A 26,336-nucleotide genomic window follows, 5' to 3' on the forward strand; every position below is an offset into this window, starting at 1 on the left:
TACTTGACAAGGGTCTTCTGTGCGAGTGTACAATTTACTCACTCAAGGTTTGAAGAAATGGAAACTTAAACAAGAGTCAACTGTGGGAATATGCGATTTGCTTACTCGAGATTTGAAGAAGTCGGTACTTGACATGGGTCTAATGTGGGAGTATGCAATTTCCTTACTCGAGATTTGAAGAAGTCGGTACTTGACCAGGGTCTATTGTGTGAGTGTACTGTTTACTAACTGAAGGTTTGAAGTTGTGGATACTTGATCAGGGTCTGCTGTGTGAGTATAAGGTTTACTTACTTGGAGCCTGAAGCGGTTGATGCTGGAGAGACGAAGGTTGACTAGGCATATTTTCATTTTGCTGTGAGGGTGTGATAGGTCGCCCCGATTGACCCCGGAGCACCTGTTGTTGCTGTTGCTGATTAAGTCCCTGGGGGGTCTGTTGACCCTGCTGTTGTATCAGATTTGCTGGGTATATGCCCCAAGGGGCCTGTACTCCATAGTACTGGGGATGGAGTACAGTCGGACCTACAGAGGATATCAAGTTATACAGAACATGGCAGGGTATCGTCTGCCTAAACATCAGACATCACACCAAATCCACACAAGTATAATATTCCATTCTTACAGGAGACATCACATGGTCCAAAGATTCTTTTCTTTATTTCCTCTTTCTACATTAAAATTACCTAGCTTGATCAAAGATATCCGTTCTTTTCCCATTCTATCACGATTCTGCATTCTCACAGCATATGTTGATCTAAGATTCCAATTCTTAATTTTCCCTTTCATATTCTAAAATTACTCTGTAATTCACAACATACCATTCTAAAGTTCTTATATTCTCTAGATAAAGTTCTTCATTTTCTTTACTTTCATTATTCCAATCAATCAATCAAATTCAAATATTTAATACCAAGACCAATCATTATGCTGAAGACTTTAGACAAGCCAAACTATTAGCTTTCCTCTAGGTTAAAAGTTCCAATCTACAGTGTAAGGACACATGAAATCAAATGCGAGACACTAGTGTAGTAGGAAGGAGTCATGAAAAATACTCTCCTAGCACTAGGTTAAAGGGCTAGTCTGAGCTAGTGAGATGTGACCTATACTTTTACACTAGACATGTGCTGAAAACTTCTGGAAAATGACCTATACTTTTACACTAGACATGTGCTGAAAACTTCTGAGAGATGACCTATACTTTTACACTAGACATGTGCTGAAAACTTCTGAAAGATGACCTATACTTTTACACTAGACATTGTGCTGAAAACTTCTGAGAGATGACCTATACTTTTACACTAGACATGTGCTGAAAATTTCTGAGAGATGACCTATACTTTTACACTAGACATGTGCTGAAAATTTCTGGAAGATGACCTATACTTTTACACTAGACATGTGCTGAAAATTTCTGGAAGATGACCTATACTTTTACACTAGACATGTGCTGAAAATTTCTGGAAGATGACCTATACTTTTACACTAGACATGTGCTGAAAATTTCTGGAAGATGACCTATACTTTTACACTAGACGTGTGCCGAAAATTTCTGGAAGATGACCCCTACTTTTACACTAGACATGTGCTGAAAATTTCTGGAAGATGACCTATACTCTCTACTTTTACACACTGACTTGTGCTGAAAAATATATCTTTGCTTTCAGAATTAACATTTTCCATTTTATCTTTAGCCCATGTGATGTCGTAGTCAGAGCAAGTTATACTATCACTTGTGTCTTTGATGAGATGCTTATAAACTTGTGAAATAGCTTAACAATATGGTACTAGTGCAATAATGAGATGAATTGGTATCAAAATCTCAAACTGGTAACTGGTTAGTCAAAAAAAAAGAAAGAAGTTTCAAAAATGCAAACAAAACGGAGGAAAAATAAGGTAATACATTATATACATATAGATATAAAATGTTGATGTTAGTATCAAAATACAAATTTATTGAAAAAAAAAAAATGATTGGCTGAGATCAAATGATATAACATTGAAACATCGAAAACACAAAATCACAATATAGAAATCAAAAGGTTGAAACGATAAAAAAAATCTAAAATAGCATCCAAGGTAAAATGCGCATCTTTAATTTTCAATATTAATTGTGAAGGTTGAGATAACATAACATTTTAATACAGTACGGTATAACGCCAATTTTTTTTGGTAAATTTTCATTTATTCTTAGAACATGTCTTTGTGACTTCGGACAATAACCTTGTGACCTTGGAAGCTATCTTACTGTCAGTGACCCCTCTGCCCTCACTAACACTTAGTCAGGCCGGAAAGGACAAACCCAAGTGCCAAGTTTCAACATGCCAAATGTTTCAAAATATTACATTTTCATGTTTTTTGATGATCTGTTCAGAACTTGTTAAAAGGAATTATAGGTTTGCAGTATTAAGAAGCAAACGCTTTCTTGCAAAAGAAGTCTGCAGAAAAAGGGGTTCAAATAGCTACTCGGCAAGTTTGCTCTGATTTTTCGATGATCAGCACTACTACTATCAAGCGCTAACATCACTCTTGTTCCCAGTATAAAGTGTTTGGCCCGAGTTTTATCTTGTAATGCTTAAGTTACCATCACATGAGAATCATGTTTGGTCCAAGTTTTGACTTGTAATGCTTAGGTTTCCATCACATGAGAATTGCAACTGTTGGCAAATAATATTAGTAACCGCAAATTGTCTTTCCAGAAGAATCAGATGTTCATTATCCTTGCAGCAGAATCACAATCAATAATAACAGAGCTGACTTTTTAAAAGCGGAAACACACTTAACATTTCTTATACATAAAACCTTATGAAGAATTAAGCTTTCTTAAATTTTCCCCCTCATTAATTTCCCCATTACACATCTAGCAGAATCAAAATTCTGGACATATTACAGAAGAATCAAGATTAACATATATATCATGAAAAAATATTTTTCTTTTTTAAGTCTCACCATTATCTTTGCTTAACATCAGTTAGTGGAATCATGACTTACAAAATTTCAATTGAAATAATTGTTGGAAAATAACAATTATTGAAATAAAATAATTATTGACCTCAAGAAAAAAATCTTTCAAACTTACAGTGAAAGCAATATATGTTGACATGTAAAATTTGAAACATTGGCATGTGTGCAGAGGCTGTTGAGGAGTCAGGATCATTATTAACATTACTGGATCAAGATTTAATATATAAACATGACTATCATATCTAAAAAGAAAAAATTTAAATCTAAATGTATCATTTCAAATTAAATATTGCACAAAACTTAATAAACCAGTAGCACACAAAAATCATCTCTACTTTTACAAAGAGATTCATATTTTACTCAAATGAATTTACTCTACAATGAAATTAAATTTAGTTTTTAGTTTTAATTAATATCTTATTCAGAAAGTCATTTTGAATTACAAAAGATAGCTGACCTGCGGCGATGGGAATCCCAACGGCGTATGGGTCCTGCGCGTTGATAACATAGGGAGTTGGTGTGAGAGCGGTAGGAGGCAAGCCTACGTATAGAGAGCATAGCGGCCACCGTAAGCCATGCACAAATATCACACACATGCACAACACACCTCCAATCCTACAGTGGCAGCACCCATGGATAATACAAGGAGAAGCCCTAGGGCTGTTTATCATATTGAGAAAGGGAATTTGTTTGAATATCCCCCCCCCCCCCCACAATTTCCAGGATAGTCCACCAATATTGTTAAATGAAATGCAATTAAGCTCATTCAAATAGATCATCGCATGTAAATGAATTTTAGCTCATGAAAACCCTGGTTTACAATGCAGTTATTTATATTTAAGGGATATTGCAGGTTTGATGAACCTGAAACTTTCAGACTTTTTTACAAAAATTGTGTCTCTTTACATTATGAGGTAACGGGTGTATCACCTGGACACACAATGTTGTTTTAAAATAGAAAATATTTTGCTCCCCACCCTTACCACAATAGTGCATACCATCTGCAGAAGAAGAGATGAAATTGTTGAATCTGTCCATCTTTGTTACGAATCTGCATCTCTTTCACCTGCTCTAGTTTTGCAGGTTAATAACATTTCAGGTTTATTTGTTAATTAAGGATGAAATTGGAGGCAAATTGAAAAGAAATGTATCCGTTTTAAAAAAAACTATCCACATGTAAACCGTAAAAAAAGTTCTGGAAAATACCTCAAATTTGGTATTTAAGTGTTTACATAGTGCTTGTGCAAGTTTAAAACTGGCCAAAATAATATTTGAAGTGATTAAAATTTAAAACCAGCCAATGGGAAACATAGAAGTGATTTTTTTCTCTCTAAAATACCACCCTAGCTACCTGTTCATAAGCAAAGAGATGACAAAGTCAAAGTAAATTCTTGAAAAGTCAATTTTGGGCTGCAAGATAATTGGAATTTTTGGAGTCGGAGAGGTGCAGAGACGTGCATGCTTTGGTCACATGGAAAACAATATTGATAATAACAAAGTAACAAGTTACTTAAATAAGGTTATAACTCAAAACGGAAATCAAAGTAAGCATAACAAACTAGGGAGGAAATTTCTGTCTTGGATATTCACTTTGTCTCGCTCCACTCAACAGAAAACAAATGAACACATGGTGGTTGCCTGTAAGTTCTCGGGGTGTATGCTAGTCCAACGTAAACAAATTTGTGATTAGCAAGAAGTTTTTAACATTTACTACGAAATACATAGTTTGGACTAAAAAAAATTACTAAATCTTTCAGTGGCCTATTTATTACTTTAAAGATGAAATTTTGCATCCATTTCAGTCGTTTCCATACCAAATATGCCAATTAGCATTGATAAATCATATGAAAAATCGAATGGTCATACCAGAGCAAATTTATCATGATGAAATAACTTTTGATTGTGCTTGAAATGTCATATGATCTACCATTAAGGATTTGTGAGCTATAACTTTGCACTGTTAAAAGTCCTTTCATTCAAACCAATTTTTTTCCTAACAAATACAACATTCAAAATCACAACTTTTGAATCTGAATATTGATGTGGAACTGTGGATGCATTTATGCTACGTTATCTTAAATTCAGTTAGTTTTATTTTTAAGTGACAACATTTACTTCCCTACTCTGTAACCACAATGTGTACCAAAACAAAAAAGACTTTAGGATCCTAAATTTTCCAACACTATGTACCGACTGTTTTCTTCTGGATACAGCAAGACAAAGTAAATAGTGCAGACAGGGTAACTTTATTGCTCTACAATATTTCAACAGTTTACTGATTTCAAACACTACACTTAACTTAAACACTTGCAAAGTATATTTAATATATTCAATAGTAAGTTAACACTAAAGAAATGGACCATCATTATTTATTGACAGTGTTTCTTTTTCATAAAGCAACTGAAAGGTATCACAATTCCTAAAAATTTCACTTTTTAGGAATACTACATTTTGAGAAAATAATTTTATAATGTCAATATTTCATGAAAATGGACAGAGTTGCATCACCTATTTCCAGATAAATTTTGATATACAAATTAAATTAATAATTATTTCTTTTTTAAGACATGTATGGACAGTAGCATAGGAAGAACTCATTTTGTTGTATTAAGTTACCAAATAGATGAAAATATGCAATACTGGACAGTTCTATAGTATATACATCCACTATACAACTAAGTAAAATTCTATGATGATCATGCAATGATATTAAATAGGAATAATGTTGTTCTCATCTACGTACGCCACATATAACTATTAAACGTTAGAATTGTCCATTTTCATTACTACATCTTAAATATCAGGTGCATTTCTTTAGTGTTAAAATATCATGTATAATTAGGCAAACAATTTTTGTATTGGTCTCCATATATATTTGTTCATATTTAAACTAAATTCAATTCAGTCCCTTTGGGCTGTTTTCCATGACATCCTTTTAATCTCCTAGAAGCATGCTGTTCCCATCAACAGTATAAGTAGATTTTACAGTTCTGTAATAAAAGCCCCCCCCCCCCGCCTCCTATATTTAGCCTCACGTATCTATTTCTGGTCAGTAGATTTCACCCTCTGTAATAAGCCATTTAATATCTTTTTCTGGTCAGTAGATTTCACCCTCTGTAATAAGCTGTTTAATATCTGTTTCTGGTCAGTAGATTTCACCCTCTGTAATAAGCTGTTTAATATCTGTTTCTGGTCAGTAGATTTCATCCTCCTGTAATAAGCCATTTAATATCTTTTTCTGATCAGTAGATTTCACCCTCCGTAATAAGACATTTAATATCTTTTTCTGATCAGTAGATTTCACCCTCCATAATAAGCCCTCCAATATCTACTTCTGTTCAATAGATTTCACCTTCCGTATTACGCCTCCCATATTTATTACAGTTTGGTAGATTGCACCGTCTGTAAAAAAAAACCCATATTTATTTTTGTCGCTAGATTTTACAGTTCAATAATAAGCCCACCCCTTGACTATACTTTGGCTGATGTTATGTGCTACCCCCTGGGCTTCCTGTAGCATAAGTCAATACAGTAATACCAACTTCCTTCGTCAGCAGATGTTTGTACTGGTGAATGACTGGCCAGGCACAACAAAACATTGGGAAGACAAAGATTAGGTGGGGCTAAATATACAATATAATCACAATATCGAGACCTACCAAGCTGCTGCTGCTGGGCCAGGGCGTACTGCTGCTGGGTCAGCACTGCAATCGGCTGCTGCTGTCGCTGAAGTAACTGTTGCTAGAATATATATCACACATAATATTTCATTTACAAATTTCAAAATCAATAATGAATCACAAACGACATTAATCATTATGCATGCCTACACAAACTTGTTCGAGGAGCTTTTTACCACATTTGATCACAACCTGTTCAATAAAATTAGAGTGATGACAAAAGGGAGTAAACAATTGGTGCCTGCCTAAATATCAACGATGAGGTTTCATAAAACTGATCATGTAGACAGTTGTGACCTTGACCTTTGACATTTGACCTAGATCATGCATAAAATTGATATAAAGAAACAGATGGGAAATATTAACTTTTCCCCTAAAATCAAGGACATTCCAAAACAAACATATCCATGAACGATAATCTAGCAGAGGTTAATCTGGATTATTTTTATTACTGAAATTAGGTAGTATTCACCACTGATCGTGTTTTCCCCTTTGAATAAAAGCAAATTCCCCATCAAGAAAACTCCCATAAAACGGGAAAATTCTCAAAAACACGGGAAATCACCAACATTTCGATGAAATATGTAAGAATTATAGCAAAGAATAGCTGTAAGATGTTAAAGTTTTAAGAATAATTCAAGACACTTCGACCCTTTATTTCCCCTAAATTTCATAATGGATAGTATTCCCCAAATCCTAGATTAATCCCTGTGACTAGAAAGGTGACTGGTCCTGTGTTAAACATGTAGTTGCGTGAATAAATCGGATACCTGGGAGTAGTCGAGGTTGAAATTTGGACTCTCCATGGACTGCATCAGCTGATTGCTGTAGTCAAACTGAATTGGGTCAATACCCACAGGTTCAAAGTGGGGAGGATCGAGCTGGAAGCCAGGCTGCTGGAACTGGGGAGCCGAGCCATCACGAAAATCACCATGCTCATTGTTGCTATTGTTCATAGACATTTTTTGGTTGTCCATTATACCCTTTCCTTCCTCTCCAGGAGGTGAGTTCTGTCGACTGCTGCGTCGATTACTGTTTAAACGAGCACTCATTAACCACCCAGGACTCAAATCATTCAACAGGTTAATTAACTTACTGTTAATATAGTTGTTCTGAACTCTTTCTTAACAAATGAACTATTAACATACTATGCAAACCTGCTTATTTTCCTCGTATATATTTCATCAAAATCCTCTTATATGAAACAGGAGCTTATAATTTCTTATTTCAATCACTAACTGATAAAATTTCTACAGAGGTCTTCATTAAATGATATAATTAATAAATTATTACTTACACATAAAATCTAATCTACCTCATATGAAACACGATATTTAATCCACCTCTATCAGTCGGGCTAATAGCATGGTACATCTAAGAGCAGTCTTTATAAAAATATTCATAGGCTCTATATCAGATCAGCAATTGAAGGAGTTTGGGTTTAAAGATATCAAAATCTTAAAGTTCCTTCAGAAAACATCCGCTGACATTTTGTAACTACTGTTAACTTTTGGTCAGTTTGTGAAAGTGATACAGTATAGTCTCTAGATTATAGATTATGAGAAATAAGATCTAATATCTAGCTTATTTGACACCTACAATATGATCCATCACACTTACAGCAAATTACCCTAGCGTGTCTGATGATCAAAATCTTGGCAAATTCCTTACTTTCATTCTTCATTTGACGTGTTTAGGCTAACCAAAATAAGGTCAATTATCAACAGCAAAAGTTTAAATTATCGTTAGAAATATGTGTTTAAACCATCCATCAATTCAAACTGACCGAAGTTTTACCGTAAATTTTGGTCAAGGTGCAGGCCAGAACGTGTTACAAAATGTCAGCAACAGAGTGGCAATTCAGCCGAGTTACCTCCCCTGTGCGCCAAAGGTCGGGAAAAGGACTCAAATTTCCAGACAGAAAAAATCTAGCACGGCGTAGCACCTAAGATTTTCTGTGAATCATGAACCATGAAAAGGTATCCTTCAATGCCAGCTTTTTCAACTGAAGTATATCATCACAAGAATGGTGTCAGTCACATGTACCCTGTATACCTGTATCCCTGGTCGTCATCAAGCCCATTCTGCATAAGTCCATTACTTTGTATATTCTCTTTGTTTTCATCGCCACGGTCATCATGTCCCTCAAAAGGTGAGGGTGTTTTACTTTTCTTGTCCTGCTCAGAGATTCCATGGTCTTGTTGCTGCACCTGATATTTTCTCGACATCTTAAAACAGAAATGGAAACAAAGTGATCTCTCAGAGCATGGAAGTAGCGCCATCTAACCCTTTCAACCCTATGAAACTTTAGTGGACTATGCCATTCTTTCATAATCTGAAGTCCAATATGGTCAGTAGGGGTGAAAGGGTTAAACACTAAATACTGTAAATGTATGTCATTGAATGACTAAAGCTATGACAATGCAAAACCAAAGACACATTTTCCTTATTTATTCATTTTTCTTAACCCAAGTATGTGATTTTGTGAACTGATTAAATTTTAAATAAAAACTTAATTATCAGCCAGGAACTGAATTTGTGGACAGACAGCTGACAGTGTGTTTACTATAGTGCATCTGTATCCCTGATTTGGGGCCCTTGTTAGAAAGTTCTTACTCTGCTCCTCACAGTAGCAATGGTATTTAGAGCATATTTCACGTATTTACTATCATGATAAAAGTACTTGCATCAGAAAGGATGAAAGCTTAAGGAACATCAGTCAAAATGGAGGCAGGTATATATATATATATATATATATACAGGTTAAAATCTTCCATTTTATTTTTCCAATGAGGCTCATTAAATGCAGTAGAAAACTACATCAATATGCAATTATGATCTTAACAAATTGTCTTCTACCCTAAAGAACAAATTCTGTTTTTCCCACTTGTTCTTAATGAAGAGGTAAATCTTTAACAGGAAAACAACTTATTATTGTCAAGTGCTTGGGAGCCAGAATTTATGGAGACTTACATATGGTCCTTTTGGCATTCGGTTCATCCTGGGATCCATATCTTTGTTTCCAGGTGACCCACCCCCTAAAACGTATTCCACCAAATCTACTCCAAGGGCCACAGGCTCTGTCAAGACAAATACAGATTTTTTTTATTTCTCCTCTTCAGCATCTTTCTATATATACACTGAACAAATGAAGATATTCATACAAAATAGACAAACTGCTACATAGTATACAATATAAAGAATGAAATAAGAAAATTTAAATCTACAAAATAAACATACAGACACGGATAGAGAGCCTCGAACCACGCACCTCAGACCTTCACAGGAGGTAACATGGCTGGCGCTCAAACTAACTGAGGATACATTGCCCCTATATAAAAAGACAATACATGATTCACAGTGTATTAACTGCATTAATACTGAAACTTGATAGATTACCTTGGGGGTTCCCCCAGGTGTCTTCTCTGGCCCCTGTTGTCCATGGACTAGGGAAGACCGGCTTCCCTGGGTCCCCTTGATGTTTGCCTCTGTCATCCCATAACAACTTTTTGGCCGACTGGTTTGGCGGAAACTGTGGAATGAAATTTTCATAATTAATAATTGAACAAGATGCTTTGTTCTTTCTAATAACGTAGCCTCTTAACGTCACTGGATTATGGTGATACAAAGACCGATGAGCCAGAAATTAAATCCAAGCAGCAGCTACAGAATATCTTTATCGTGCAATAAGCCCAGTCAATAGCAAAATAAGACGTCCTGTTTTGTCCGCAGATTAATTTTTTGAATAAAGCTTCTTTGGTGGCAAGTACTGGTTGTAATGGGGACCATTACAGATGTCCCCCAAACACCCCACTGTCATACCATTGTATTGAATATCCTTCATAACCTATATCTATACCAATTTTCACTAATTTCAACCAATCTGAAGCCACCATTTCATTACTGTGGCAATCAAACTTTCTGAAAATGATACCATGTTGTTCGGTATATCCCATAACCCCTTTGTACCAATTTTCATCTTAATCTGAAAATATCTTGATCTCGATCAATCAGATGCCTCAGTTTCATTACCATAGCAACAAACCTTTTCGGAAATCTCTCCATGTTGTTCGACATACCTTATAACCCCTATGTAGTAATTCTATTCTTAATCAGACAATATCTAAATTTTGACCAATCAGAGGCCTCCATTTTATTATTGTGGTAACCAAACTTTCCGAAAATGTTACACTTTATTCGGCATTCCTAAAACCCCTAAAATGTTACATTTTATTTGGCATCCCTAAAAACCCCTATGTACTAGTTTTCAACGAAATTGAAGACCGAATTTGAAGACCGAAATCCAAAAACAGAAATCTTATCTGGCGGCCATCTTGGATTTCAAATTACGAAAAGTGAAAGTGACGTTACGAGAGCAACCAGTGCCATGTTGTACCTACATACCAAATTTCATCAAAATTAGACAATATCTAAATTTTGACCAATCAGAGGGCAAGAAATGGTGACCATCTTGGTTGAATGATCGGGGGGAAAAAAGGGGTCAGTTGCACACCTCTGACCATAATGAATCCTTGTGTCAAGTTTCATGAAGTTTCATCCAATAGTTTTTGAAATAATTTCAATTGGGAATGGGGTCATTATTGACTTCAAAAAGCCCTTGGGGAAAGCCCTGTATGATTACTGTCATTTTAAAAAAACACTGAAGAAATGCAGAATCATGCCCAACAACCCTACATACACTTCTAAGAGATTGATTAGTTAGAGAGTGTCTGTCAATGAGTTCCACCTCATCAAGCAAACTTATTCCATTATTACCTCTAGGATCAGGATCTGTGAAACTAAGAACAATTTTTTCCGCAACAATAGTGCTTGCTAGCAGTCGATGTGAAGAAAAACATCTTCGATAACTTTTCTCTTGTGGTTATCTTTTGTTTGCTATTTCAGGCCATGTAAAACTGATAAAGTTTTTACAGGATTGAAAACCAATTACCGCACTGTGCACTTACACTAAAGGGGTGCACTTACAAAAACATATGTACAGGGAAAAGTTCTTCATGTGAAATCTGAAAAACTCATTTTTCATTTACAGACATTTATATCTAAAGCAATCATGTCTTTGCACAGTAGACTGTAGATTATATTGGCAGATCAGTGAGGTAATTAAGGAACTTTAAATTTTTCAATTAGCACACCCGTCCTCTTTTCCTGAAAAAAAGGGGTGCACTTAAAAGTAGCAGTTGTGCTCATTAGGTTGAATATGGTAATACTTTTCCTGTTTCAACAATTTGTTTTAGTAAGCTAAACGTCATTCACAATAAGCCCTCCCCAAACTTTAAATCAGGACTTTCACATTGGGGACAAGTTCATTTGAGGACAGTATGTTTCACAGGTTCTGTGGAGATCGATCACCTATCCATTGGTAACTTGATCCATTCATTCATAAATTCAAGAGATACTTCAAACTTCTGAGTCACCAATGGGACTTAAACTTGAGCTTAACAGCCATGATTTCTATCTTGCTAGAACATCTATAATTTTTTGTAGAACATCTATAATTCTGACAAGTATTAAACTATATATATTCACAGTTTGCATTTTGTAGAACTAGAAAATATTTTAATAACTGTAAAATTTTGAATTCAAATTGCATCAATTTGATAGATCTCTGCATATATGTATTAATCTTCTAGATCACAGTGGTAACCCCACAAAACATATCTGTTCCAATACTAAAGCAATATTATTGCCAAATTATTTATGAAACAAAATAGAAACTTCAAAGGCCTGGACAAGTGTTGTGAAAAACACCCCAATACAATGCATTTTTGCCTTAATTTCTCAAAAAAGAAATTGAAATTTCCAATTGTGTCCATAGAATAAATAAAAATTACAAAAGCACTGAAAAATGTATAGTGGCAAATATTACACAAAATATATCGGGGGGAGGGGGGTGGGGGGGAGGAAACAGACAAGGGTCTAAATTGTTTACTGGCAGAATTTGCACTGCACTATAAAACTGGAAAATATGCTGCATGTAAATTTAAACATAATTTTACTTGTAAAATCAGTGTTCGAAAGTAAAGGTGGTCCGATGGCCAGAGGCTATAGAAAACCTGGTCGGTCTATGTAAAATTTCAAAGTGTTGGCCCCATTGGCTATGAAAAGTTCGAGTCCTGACTTACATTACAATTCATGTAAACAACATTCCAATATTTTCTGACAAATGATCATATTAAATCAGAGCTTACAATAGTTTTTTTTACCCATAACAGCGTGTTATTACTGGATGATACAAGCGTTTGCGTGACAGTTATGCTACTTTCAACAATATGTTTACAAAATGGGTCTATGGAAAAGTGACTTAGGCTATGGGATTTCAATTTTCTGTAGACATATTGTCTAAGGAATTTTCATATATACTTTCAAACACTGTAAAATTTTGCCAATGCAGTTAGTTGATTTTCATAAAAAATCCAGGGAAAAAATGGCTATGAATAGATGCCCTGTGCAAATACAAGTGAACTGCTTCAACCCAGGGTTTACACAGAGAATAATTTTTAGATTAAATTGGAATCTTTTATTTTGTATAGTTTGAATAGACTTCCACAAAATGTTACCTTTTTTGTTTTATATGCTTTAAATGATTATAAGGGACAGATATGCAAATTTTGCCATGGCCTAATGCTAATAGCCCAGAGCCTGAACATTTACTTGTAAAATAACTGTACATATGTATATATATCATATACATCTAGGTCGTTCTAGTTCAGTGTTCACAATATATGCTATTTATAAACTGTGGGTATACTATACACAGAACGTCCTATAGCTACTTAACTATCAAGTCAGTTTATCCAACGTTAACTATATGACCAACTGATCGAGTTATTGACCTCTTTGTACCCTGTATAATCTCTATGTAAAGGACTTGAGGGGGACGACTGATCATTACATATTATTTGGGGCCAATAAAAACCTAAAGAAATCACTTCATGAATATCAATATATTGGGTAACTGCAGGCCTAGGTGAATGTTTTATTTGTGATTTTTGGATAAAAAAGTCAAGTTTTTTTCTAGAAATCAACATAAACATTAAAATATCAATGAGGAAATGCACGAGTGATCAAATACCTTTTGAGTTGAATAAAAAATTCAGATAATTATATACCCCTTCAAAAAAAGTAAAATGATCTAAAGATAAACAGATACAGATTTCTGCTTGTAACCAATTCATGCGAATAAAATCCCTGCATTTAGCTCAACATTATTTCTTTTAAATCCTAAAACAAATTTAGGATAACAAAATATTTCCTCTGATCCCATGCACTTTGTTATAAAAACAAGTTAAACTGTATCGATAAAGTCACTAGATTACAGCAGGTGAATACACTTTTTGACAGGCTGATAGGAGAAAGCTTTTCTTTTCGACTGGTACTGCAGCACACACACACACACACACACACAGCCTACACCAACTCACACACAAAGATGATTCAAACAGCAACAGATGATGACTCACCACTGTCATGGTTACCAAATTGAATCCCAGCAAGAAAATCAGTAGACCTCAAAACTATCATTTGAACTTGAATGAATCTACTATCTAGAGTAGAGCTATTTTACACACAAAGGCTGATTGTATATAAATTTATACTTACAGTACCAGGAAAATTTTTGTCTAATGCATCAGGTTATATTTTTACAAAACTTGCCATGAAATCCACTTGTCCAAACATATCAATTAATCATTTTTTTATTCAAAACAAACCAGCTAATTTGTAATAGAAAACATCAACCAGTCCCCACTAAAAATACTCAATCCTGTTGTGTTAGCGGCAAATCCCCTAAAACAGTTACTATTAGATTAAATCATGAATGTATCAAGTGTATTATGTTTCACAAGAATTACACAGAAAACTTTTTAAAGATTTTATTTTGTAAACAAACACATGTCTGGCCCTTTCTTAATTAAGCATTGAATGCTTTGCACTTGATTGACCTTTGACCTTAGAATGTCAACATAGCATGGTAAACACCCTGTGGGTGATAGATACAATAGCAGTATATCAGAAGTTTCATCTAGATATTTAACTGTTGTCACAGGACAATACTAGTACTGTATTGAAGATTTTGCACTTAAATAAACTTTAATCTTAAAACATCTGATTTATTTTTATTTAACATCCTATTAACAGCAAGGCGCCAAGTTTAATTTTGGAGGTGGAGGAAAGCTGGATTACCTAGAGAAAAACCACAGACCTACAGTCAGTACCAGGCAACTGCCCCACATGGGTTTCAAACTCCCAACCCAGAGGTGGAGGCCTAGGGCTAGAGATAAAGTGTTGGAACACCTAGGCCTTAATCTTGTAATCAGAAGCCTTGGCTAGCAAGATGGAAATGGTTAGTTTTAGGTTACTCTTAATGTCAGCCCATGTAGATTTTTTATTTCAGGGTGCGAAAAAAGCACTCATCCATGTCAAGTTAAATTGGCTGGGGATGAGTGAATGTCGTTGTGCACTCGTCCCTGGTGACAAGTTAATTTCAAAAGAAAATAATAAAATCATGTTTATAGATATTGTCTTTGGCGTTTATTCCACAAAGTCAATAGAATTTTCTAAACAAACTAGGATTAAATCATACTTGTAAGTAAGTTCAATCGAGCAGTGAGCCCTCTCTCCGTGATTGCTCTGCAGAAGCATCTACGTGATACTGATGCGTTTAATACGGTTTATGTGATCAAGAAGGGACGAGATTAATACAGGTAATTGACAAATAAATCCGGACCTGGTATCATATCAATTATGACAATTTTTAACGACACTCAGAATGACAATATTTGAACACTAGCAAGTCACACTTCTATACACTTTTATATCTCGTTTTTTGTGTATTCTAATACCTGATATAAATCAAAGTACTGGAAGAACTGTGAACGAACATTATTGTTTAATGCAAAAACAGTAACTTTTTTTAGTTTAAAGTTGACAAATTAGCTTATATAGTTTTAGGAATTAATTGCAAATAATGTGAAATATCAGCGTCGTTTTGATACGATTGTATATATGTTTCTGTAAGGTCCTAAATGAAATTGGAAGTAAGCTGATCTATCTTGGATGGATATAAATAAAATGCCGGTTATTTTTTTCTAGAACATCTCATCTGTTATAACACAGTCGGGACTCTGTAACCTTATTATGCCAACTGTCCAATATGCTTTAAATCTAGACTATAGTTCCATTGCTAGATAGGCCTATTTCAACTTATAATGCTGAAAATGGATACATATGACATGTATAAAAAAAATTAAAAGCCAAAACTAGAGCAGCTAATAACGGCCTGAATTAGGAATGTACCCTAATGAAACTGTAATAACTACCCAAGCATGTATGGTGCTTCAAAACAAGAGATCCCAGAGGGATCTTGGCGCCCACCATTGAATGATCTTCATAGGTTCCATGTCAGATTGATCTTTTCTCTACTTTTCCCTTCATTTTACTAATCTGTGCAAATTGAGACATCCCTCCAGTACTTTTCAAACAAGGGAATCCTAGCTATATAAGAAATTTGAGATTTAACGATAATGGCTGTTTGTTTGCCAGGTTGTTTTCAGGACAGACTGGTCCAAAAATGCAATACAAGGGACCAAGGGGAACCTACTTATGAAATTTGAGAAAGATCCCTTCAGTACTTTCTGAGAAATAGCGATAACAAACTTCAATTGTCAAAATCCAAGATGGCGGTCTGTCGGCCATATTGTTTTCCAATTGATCTCAAAATGCAATAAGCATAACGAGGCACCAAGGGGAACCTCCATATGAAATTTGAGAAAGATCCCTTCAGTACTTTCTCAGAAATAGCGATAACAAACTTCAATTGTCAAAATATAAGATGGCTGCCTGTCGGCCATGTTGTTTTCAGATTGGTCTCAAAACGCAATATGCATAACTAGGCACCAAGGGAAACCTACATATGAAATTTCAGAAAGATCCATCCAGTACATTCTCAGAAATAGCGATAACAAACTTCAATTGTCAAAATCCAAGATGGCTGCCTGTCGGCCATGTTGTTTTCCGATTGGTCTCAAAATGCAATTTGCATAACTAGGCACCAAGGGGAACCTACATATGAAATTTAAGAAAGATCCCTTCAGTACTTTCTGAGGATTCGCGATAACAAACTTCAATTGTCAAAATCCAAGATGGCTGCCTGTCGGCCATGTTGTTTTCCGATTTGTCTCAAATCGCAATATGCATAACTAGGCACCAAGGGGAACCTACATGTGAAATTTGAGAAAGATCCCTTCAGTACTTTCTGAGGATTCGCGATAACAAGAATTGTTTACGGACGGACGGAGGGACGGACGACGGACCACGGACGCAGGGCGATTTGAATAGCCCACCATCTGATGATGGTGGGCTAAAAATTAATTAAGGAATAAATTAATTCATTGTCTTGACTTCACTTTTCCAATTCATCAATACATTGATTACTCCATGTTTGAAATATGGCGTTGTGAGAATTTCAAGTCTTGATAAAATTCAAAATTTACAAATTGTTCAAATGAATTGTTTCAAGAAATACCACAAGTTCCACAGGAATATTATAAAGAGAATCAAACACAATATTTCTATTGTTATAAAACTACAGAATGTATATATATATATATAAATAACAAGAAACATTAATATCAAATCAAGTGAATATCAGAAGTATTTTTGCATTTGTTTTTAGATAATCTGGATTTCAGTTTTCCGGCTCTTTCTTTTAACTCACGCCTAATGTGATCAGGTTGTTGAGATTGTTGAATGTAAAATAGTGAGGTTTTCAAAAAAATAATCCAAACACTTCCAGGCCATTTAAACCTTTGGTAAAGAAATAACAGTTGTATACTAATATTTATAAGGGTCCATTCTCTTCAAAAACAGACAATTTAACAATTCAACTCAACTTAACTACATTTCTGTAATTCGTCACATTGAAAATTAGGTCGTGAATAGGGTATTTTGATAAATATTTTAAACATTCTCAGGTAAAGTAAATCAAACATATTTTACATATATATGACCTCTATATACACCAAAGAATACTATATTGGGTCCATTCTCTATTGATTTCGTGTCCACTATGTGTTGTGCAGTAAACAAATCATGCACATTTACATCGTTGGAAAGTGCTGTCTTTGTCGTGAGGTTGAGGCATCGCCTGTCGTATATTTTGTATATTCTCGTCTTTGCCGAAATAAAAGCATGCCATATAATTATTCATTTGTTACATATATAGTAAGCATCTTAAACGCAGCAACTGTCAACCACACGTAGCCATTCCGAATTCCAAAGTTGTAAAAGAATCGACCAATCAAATTGATTCTACGTTCGATTTCCTTAATTTTGCATTTACCTCCCCCTACAACAGTAAAATAGCAACCCCATGCACATAACAAGATATTATCATTTTTGTTTGATTTATTGGCCATTTCATCAAAGAAAAATGGTATTTGAAAATTCGTGGCAAAGTATTAAAACGCTATGATCAGTCACCCTGACCACAAATGTCACCAATATTGTTGTAAACCTACATCGTATATCTCCTATACACATAGCCTAACTATGTACATTTAACTCATCATGGGCTCGTAATGCTGATCTGCCATCCGCCATGTTTCATCTCGAATGTTGTTTTTAATATATTTCTTTCTCTTAATTACTGAAATACACACCTTGTTGTAAATGATGAAACATGCTAGTAAATATATTTTACATATCTATGTGAATCGCAGACTAATATTTCTATTTCTGAGTAACATGCTAGTAAATATATTTTACATATCTATGTGAAATCGCAGACTACTATTTCTATTTCTGAGTATGTGTTTGAAGCAAATGTTTTGATGTCAGCCATTTTAGATTGAACACAGAAGTAGTGAAAATTTAAATGGCGCCATAACAACAGAGACTGGAAGGAAAATGTAAACATCCGGTTCTACTGCGGATAAACAAGGACGAAAATGTAAACATCCCACAATGGATGCACACTTCTTCTGTATTCTGTATATATTTCAATAGTTTCAGTAAAATTACGGACTTCTGCATTGATATATCCCCAAGTCAGTGGTTTGAAGCGAATGCTTCGACGTCAGCCATATTAGATTGAAAACGGATATACCCCGGTAGGTGTCGCAAGGTGAAAATGTAACCAAATATGGGCATACACAGCAATTCTACTCTGGATTCTAATAAACGAACATTAAAAGTATCACAGGCGAATACATGATTAAACTCTATTTAAAACATAGTTTGGAAAAGAGGTTTTACCGATTAAAACCGACTTGTTAGTTCCTGTTAAGCCATGGCAAAGCGAACGATAATACGATACTCCGACTTGTTTTTTATGAAATGTTAAAAAAACTGCTGTTCAAATGGTGTAATTACTACTGGTAATGATTAAAGCATTGAAAACATACTTACACAGGTTTTGTGTAAGTTTTAAATTGAAATTTAGAAGGCAGAGGGACGAGTGATTCTAGTTCAGTGACGAGTGGTTCTCATGAGGCACTAGTGTTTTCAAAAATATTTGTGGTCAGGTAGCTGACAAGACATTGAAGCAATATTTTTGTGTCAATAACAATTTTTTATGCTTACCTCACGGACAGACATCCCATGGAAGTCTTTCTCCAGCTCTTGAACAGTCGCCATATTTCTCTGAAAAAGATTCGGTAAATGAGCTTAAGAAAAGCTGTAATCAAATCTACATTGCATTGGTAATAACAGTTTACTGTGAGACAAACATACCTGTAAACTTTTCAAATCATAACTAACAATTCACTTCTTGAAAACCAATACAATGTTTAACTGGAGTAGAAAAATGCAATGATCAGACTGGGACTTTAACTTTGGACCTCCTAACACTAGATGGATGCTCCAACCACTTGAGCTGACCACAGATGCCAAGTCCAGTTCAATTCTGCTAAATTCCCCCCTCCCTCAACAAACTTTTTTGTCACCAAACTAAAGGCATACGCGAAGACACTATTCCTTAGTTGGGCGCCAAATGTTACAGGAGAGGAAATATGCAATGACTAGACCAGGACGTCCAAACTTGACACTCGATCATTTGGGCAACCTTGCCACCTGCGTTCAGGAAGGGTTGAATTGAAGTGGATCTATAGGTATATGGCTGTTGGGGAGGGGCATGTAGTTAAAATAACTTTTTCATGTGTCAATTTTTTAAAGTTTATTTTGCAATTGAGTGTCAAAAGATATCAAAGCTGAATTATTATCAACTAAAAGTAAATATATTATTGAGCCTATCAACTTGACTGACATGTGTATCACAAGATTACAACAAAGTACACCTACGTATGCACAAAAAGATCCATTGACCCATTTACACTAAAATCAAATTTATATATCGCCCAAGGGATTCACACTTATAAATAGACAGGACAAATATGTTGACTTTTGAGTCTGTAGTTGTCGCGTTATCAAACGGAATATTTAGAGAAATGACCAAGACTTCGACCATGCATACTTGACATTCGTCCCGTGACCCTATCACAATACACACATGTGCGTGGCCAATACACATTAATATGGGTTTGTTTACCTGCTCGATGACACTGTCATCCCCGACGGCCCAGCGTTTTGTTCCATAACTGTTCATTTCGGCTTCGTTTTGCGGCCGCTGGAAGAAATAACCCACAGTAGCATCGTCTTGAGAATGTTGCGACCTGTTCCCCATGTTCACATTTGGGTGCTGTTGTCTTCCAACAACACCCGCCATTTCTGGCTGTCCTCCCAACATCCCAGGATTGTTGTTCCATGAAACGTCATTCATTCTTAAAACTGGCATTTATAACACATTCTATCCTAACCTTTACACGACCTGAAAGATGCAAACGTGAAAATAATTGCATGACACGGACGTTTTCGTCAGTTATCTGCATTAACCTATTATCAATGAACGATAAATAATAACATGGCGGGAGTCGAGACAGGAAGCTGATATTTACATTCATTTATTTCCGCTCTGGATAAGGTCATCGAGAAAATGAAAGAAGATATGCAAATTTCCACGTTTTCTCATCCACAGTGCACTATAAATTAAGGGATGATGGTCTCAAAGCTCACCTAGATGACATCGGATTTTTCTTACCCTCCTTTCCGTTCTTTCACTTCATGGCGATCGACATTGTTTTTGATTTGAAAGTGCATTCTGGGTAACATGTGCCAGACAATCATGACGTCACATGGAGGGAAAATGACTGACAGGTTACACGGAAGTTGAAGGTGTTTGTTTGCTTGTTTGTTTACTGTCAATTAACAGGCTAGACGAAACCTGAAATACAGTTCAATATTTTATGAACCCACTAATTATTGACTATAGCAGGGTCATATAATGATATTCGAAGTCCCTGATGATGACACGACATGGTCAGGAAATAATGAGCCGATTGTCATGATAATTAACAAATTGCATTACCATGTGCTTTGCGGCAAAAATACTCGATCTATATGCATTTCCATGCTAATTTTCTCCAATTCTACACTTTTTGGGCAAAACTTGCATTTTTAAGCGATTATTTCAAAATATTTTTCAAGGATAAAAGAATAGCACTCTTTAAATATTTAGTTGTTTTAGTTGATGTAGTCTGTAGTCTTCAATTTTGTGGAGCATCTATATTTCGCCAAAGTATGGAAACTTAGACATTTTATCAGAGACATATATACAGAAATCTCTGTATATATGTCTCTGATTTTATGCCCAAAAAATTGTCTGAAATGAAACAATAAAACTTCCATTTTTGCAGTGATAAATGGTGATAAATATTACATCACGGACTATGGAAATAAATAATACAACACATTTTTGTAACTTTTCTTTTCAACTCATGAAGAGGGAGTTGTCGCCCCTGTGTATTTCATACCGTTGTTCTGTTGTTTTAGCTCACCTGGCCCGAAGGGCCGGTGAGCTAATGCCATGGTGCAGCGTTCGTCGTCCGTCTATCGTCCGCCTGTCGTCCGGCGTCCGGCAACATTTCCTTTAAATCACTACTAGTCCTGAACGCCTGAATGGATTTTTGATGAAATTTGGTCTGGAGCATAGGGGATCAAACGTTGTGAAAATGGAGGGTGCGGCTCCCGTGGGGCCGGAAGGGCGGGGCCCAATAGGGGAAATTGAGTTAAGTCCTTTAAATCCTTACAAGTCCTGAACGCTTGAATGGATTTTGATGAAATTTAGTCTGGAGCATTATTGGGCAAAGGGGATCAAACGTTGTATAAACGGAGGGTATGGCTCCCTTAGGGCCGGAATGGCGGGACTCAATAGGGGAAATTGAGTTAAGTCCTTTAAATCCCTACTCGTCCTGAACGCTTGAATGGATTTTGATGAAATTTAGTCTAGAGCATAATTGGGCGAAGGGGATCAAACGTTGTATAAACGGAGGATGTGGCTCCCCTGGGGTCGGAGGGGCGGGGCCCAGTAGGGGAAATTGAGGTTAATCCTTTAAATCCCTACTCGTCCTGAACGCTTGAATGGATTTTGATGAAATTTAGTCTGGAGCATAATTGGGCGAAGGGTATCAAACGTTGTATAAACGGAGGATGTGGCTCCCCTGGGGTCGGAGGGGCGGGGCCCAGTAGAGGAAATTGAGGTTAATCCTTTAAATCCCTACTCGTCCTGAACGCTTGAATGGATTTTGATGAAATTTAGTCTGGAGCATTACTGGGGAAAGGGGATCGAACGTTGTATAAATGGAGGATCTCTTCGGTGCATGCATGTTCAGTTTAAATCTTAAAAATAAAATGGCCAACAGGTGTCTATCAATTAAGGATTTTGACAATGAAAACTCATTATCTTTATTGATCACAATTGCTAATGTATCTTTCACAGATTTCATTTAGGTCACTCTTTGCTTTGTATTAAATTGGGCAATTTTGTATTTCGGGATGAAAGGAAAAGGGAATTGAAGTCATGTTGTGTTAACACAATATGAATGAAGAACTTATGGTTAAAAAAATATAAAGGAGAAGATAAAAAGGTAAAGAAAAATTCAAATTTGCCAAAAGATTATAAAACAGTGGTATTCGTGACCTTTGAGTGAATTCAGTGTAAGGAAGTCTATAAACGCTAGGTTCAAAGGGTGTATCGTTTGGACACTTACCATTGTCACATCAGCTCTTCACCAATAATCTTTCCACATCCTTTTCGTTCATTCATTAATTAAGAAATAATTAACGATGATTCGTGTATTGTTGCAGGATATACAACGAGGACGAGGATATTTTGAAATTAAATTAATAACGAAGGCCGCAGGCCTGAGTTATTAATTAAAATTGCAAAATATCCGAGTCCGAGTTGTATATCCTGCAACAATACACGAGTCAAAGTTGATTATTTCTATTCTACCATGTACTGTTTAGTTCTGAGATCGACCTCTTTCTAATAGAAAAAAAAGCAAAGAAACCCCGAGAAAACCTTGTAATTTATTTCTGGAGTATTGCATTATTTGTTGATGAAATATACAGGCAATACAGTACTACGATCAAGAGCATCTATCATATGGCATTGATTTTGAAAAAAAAACGATAAATTTTTTTTTTTTAAATAAAAAAGGGGGGAGGGGGGGGGGGGGGGGGGGGGCTCCGTAGGATTCGAACTCGCATCATGATAAAAAAATATTGAAATACTAACCCATTAGCCCACTCGGCTATAGTAACCTTTAATAGTGTGTATATTAGATATATAAAATTGTAACAGCCGTGACTCACTACCGTGTATTATTGGCACGAGCGTGGGTTATTGGAAAATAATACATTGTTTTAAACTAATCAAAACTGGCGTTACATAGCAAACATGGAAGAAATTAGAATTTTACATAGGTAAGTATGACGTAAGTGTTTATAATTGATACAATAATGCTTGCCTTTGGAAAATTTAAAATAAGAGACTTCCTGAAGTAATGAGAGCAGGGTCTGACGACCGACGCAATTTTTCCTGTAATAGTGACCACAGGCGTCTGCTTCTGGTAAGTATGGATAGAAAAAATAGACCCTTATCATACTACATTTGTATATCAATATAGTAATGATATATGAGTAGGGTCTAATTCTTTTTTTATCAATACTTACCAGACGCCTGTGTAGTGCACCAAATGCGTTCAGGGATTAGATTATAAAAAAAAATAAAAACAATTCCGATACGAAAAGCAGGAAGTTACAAAACTTTCGTTTGCCTCGTTTTCCCCACTTGGTGTAGTATTCCATGGATTCCATCAGTATCCGATTTCAATAGCGTAATTTTTTTTTTTATTAAAGATACATTATTTCGATCCATACCAAGTTTTGATACACATATTTATAGAACCCATGTTGTTGAGGCAGGTTCGCTTCGGCGTTGTTAGTATGAACACATTACCACATGTTGAGGAATACCTTTATATGATTGTTTTATAATTTACATTGTCGTTCACGGTGAGGGAAGACTCTTTTATGCAGCCAAGGCACTTCATAATAAAACACAATGTAGATATGTCAACGCATGGTCAACGTTTAACACAAACAGTTTAACCGAAACTCATTTAGATGATAAGTTATTACAGATGTTTTGTGCATTAATAGTTTTCATGTCCCCTTTCAACTTGACAGAAATTTTGCCGGGGGTGGTATCTTAGTTTATGTTAACAATCTCCTGTAAGTTGATCGTTTGCAAGAACTGGAACATCCAGGTGATGAAGTAATATGGATTAAAATTAGTTTACGGCACACTAGTTATATCTTCGGGATAGTTTACAGACCTGAACATTCTAGAATACCATTTTGGGATAATTTAAGATCATCAAAAAGTGAAGCTCTGGATATTTCTCCTAACGTGATATAGTAACAAGTGAATTAAATGTTGACTTCTTGACTGCTTCAAACACTTATGTTCTTTTTGACATCATGAACTCATTATAATTAACGAATGTTATAAAAGATCCTACTCGTATAGGACGTACTAGAGCTAGCTTATTAGATCCTATTATTTTATCTGACTCAATTTCCTGTATTGACTCGTCTGTAATTTCTATCGATAGTACAATCAGTGATCACGATGGCTGCACTGCTTGTATTAATATTCCTTGTCATTTTAAACCAGCCTTCAAACGTAAGGCGTGGCTGTATAAACAAGCAAATTTCGAGACATTTAACGAACTGATATCTAATCATAATTGGATTGATACATTTTTAAATTGTGACACTGTTAATTCAGCGTGCGATCGTTTTAACGCATATATTTCTGTCTTTTGCTAGCGAATGTATTCCAAGTAAGGAAGTTAATATGAAAACAAACGACAAACCATAGATGACCTCAGAACAGATTTAAGAATTAGAGATAGATTACATAAAAAACGGAGGTTAACCAAACGTCTAGTAGATATTAATAAATTCTAAACTCGGCGAAACATGGTTAACAATATGAAAAAACATGCCCGTATTGTCTTTTATGAAAATGTTCATGATATTATTGATAGGTACTCGTCTTCTCATCCTTAATCGTACTGGAAGTTGATTAAGAGATTACTTAAAATGTTTGACACTTCTCAATCTATACCATCCTTGGTTGACCCTTATACAAATGATATTGTTACCAGAGATGAAGATAAAGCTGAATTATTAAATACATATTTTTGTAGTATTACAGGAGTTGATGATAGAAATTATGATGTTCCGACTATCGAACCTAGAACTGACAAATCATTCCATTCTATTAGAATAAATTCAACTGAAATACATGACGTTCTCCAGATTATGAAGCTCGGCAAGGCCTCGGGTGAGGATAGAATTAGTCATCATATGCTTAGAAATACTGCTCGTACTGTTTGTGTTCCACTAGAAATAATATTTAAGATGTCATTATCATCAGGAATTCATCACAATAAATGGAAACTAGCAAATGTAATGTTTTTTTAAATGCATTGTTTAAAAAATGTAATAGACATTCTCCTTCGAACTATAGACCAATTTCATTATTATCTACTGTCGGTAAAGTTTTTGAAAGAGTGATTTTTAAACATCTGTATAATTATCTTATAGAAAATAATCTATTGTATACATGTAGTTATCAGTCTGGTTTTATGCATGGTCATTCTACAGTGTACCAACTCCATTGATATTTATAACCAAATATGTACTGCGCTTGAGGAAAGAAAACACACATGCATTGTATTTTGTGACATATCGAAAGCTTTCGATAGAGTATATATGGCATAAGGGTCTTATGGCTAAGTTAGAATCTTATGGTATTTCAGGTGAATTCTATATGGTTTGACAATTATTTGTCACATAGATACCAACAGGTTTTTTTGAACAGTTCTTTTTCTACTATAGGTCTAAACGAAGCAGATGTTCCTCAAGGCTCTATTCTCGGTCCACTACTTTTTCTTATATTCATAAATGACATTGCAGATATTTTTGAATCTACATCTCGTCTTTTTGCAGACGACACATCTTTGATTAAATCATCTTCGTCATGTTGACACATTCAAGAATCTTTAAATAGAGATCTAGAAATTCTCAATAACTGGTCTAAAGCATGGTTAGTTGATTTTAATCCCCAAAAAACAGATTTAGTATTTATTTCGCAATCTATAGATATCGATGAAAACTTAGACCTTAAGTGTGATGGAAAAGTTTTGAATTTTACAGATTGTCATAAGATTGTCGTTAGAATAAGCTCAACGCGAAGCTGCTCGCATTATA

The 26,336-nt window shown here is 35.3% G+C and overlaps 1 protein-coding gene across 2 annotated transcripts in view; it reads right to left on the bottom strand.

Moving 5' to 3' along the window:
* The window catches only part of LOC117316178 (pumilio homolog 2-like), a 46,156-nt gene extending 25,352 nt beyond the window's left edge, over positions 1-20,804 (bottom strand). The window contains exons 1-10 of one of the 2 annotated variants that reach the window (XM_033870687.1): positions 20,727-20,804; positions 20,203-20,481; positions 19,239-19,298; positions 10,038-10,170; positions 9,612-9,718; positions 8,694-8,866; positions 7,409-7,670; positions 6,618-6,699; positions 3,416-3,499; positions 292-519 (exon numbers count right to left, since the gene is read on the bottom strand). In XM_033870687.1, coding sequence (XP_033726578.1) covers positions 292-519; positions 3,416-3,499; positions 6,618-6,699; positions 7,409-7,670; positions 8,694-8,866; positions 9,612-9,718; positions 10,038-10,170; positions 19,239-19,298; positions 20,203-20,448 — 1,375 coding nt within the window. In that variant the 5' untranslated portion in view covers positions 20,449-20,481; positions 20,727-20,804. Of the gene's footprint in view, positions 1-291; positions 520-3,415; positions 3,500-6,617; positions 6,700-7,408; positions 7,671-8,684; positions 8,867-9,611; positions 9,719-10,037; positions 10,171-19,238; positions 19,299-20,202; positions 20,482-20,726 lie in introns of both variants that reach the window. The other variant, XM_033870688.1, reaches the window with a different exon arrangement.
* Between the last annotated feature and the right edge of the window lie 5,532 nt (positions 20,805-26,336).

The sequence above is a fragment of the Pecten maximus genome, chromosome 18, assembly GCF_902652985.1.
Source record: "Pecten maximus chromosome 18, xPecMax1.1, whole genome shotgun sequence".
In the NCBI taxonomy this organism is placed as follows: domain Eukaryota; kingdom Metazoa; phylum Mollusca; class Bivalvia; order Pectinida; family Pectinidae; genus Pecten; species Pecten maximus.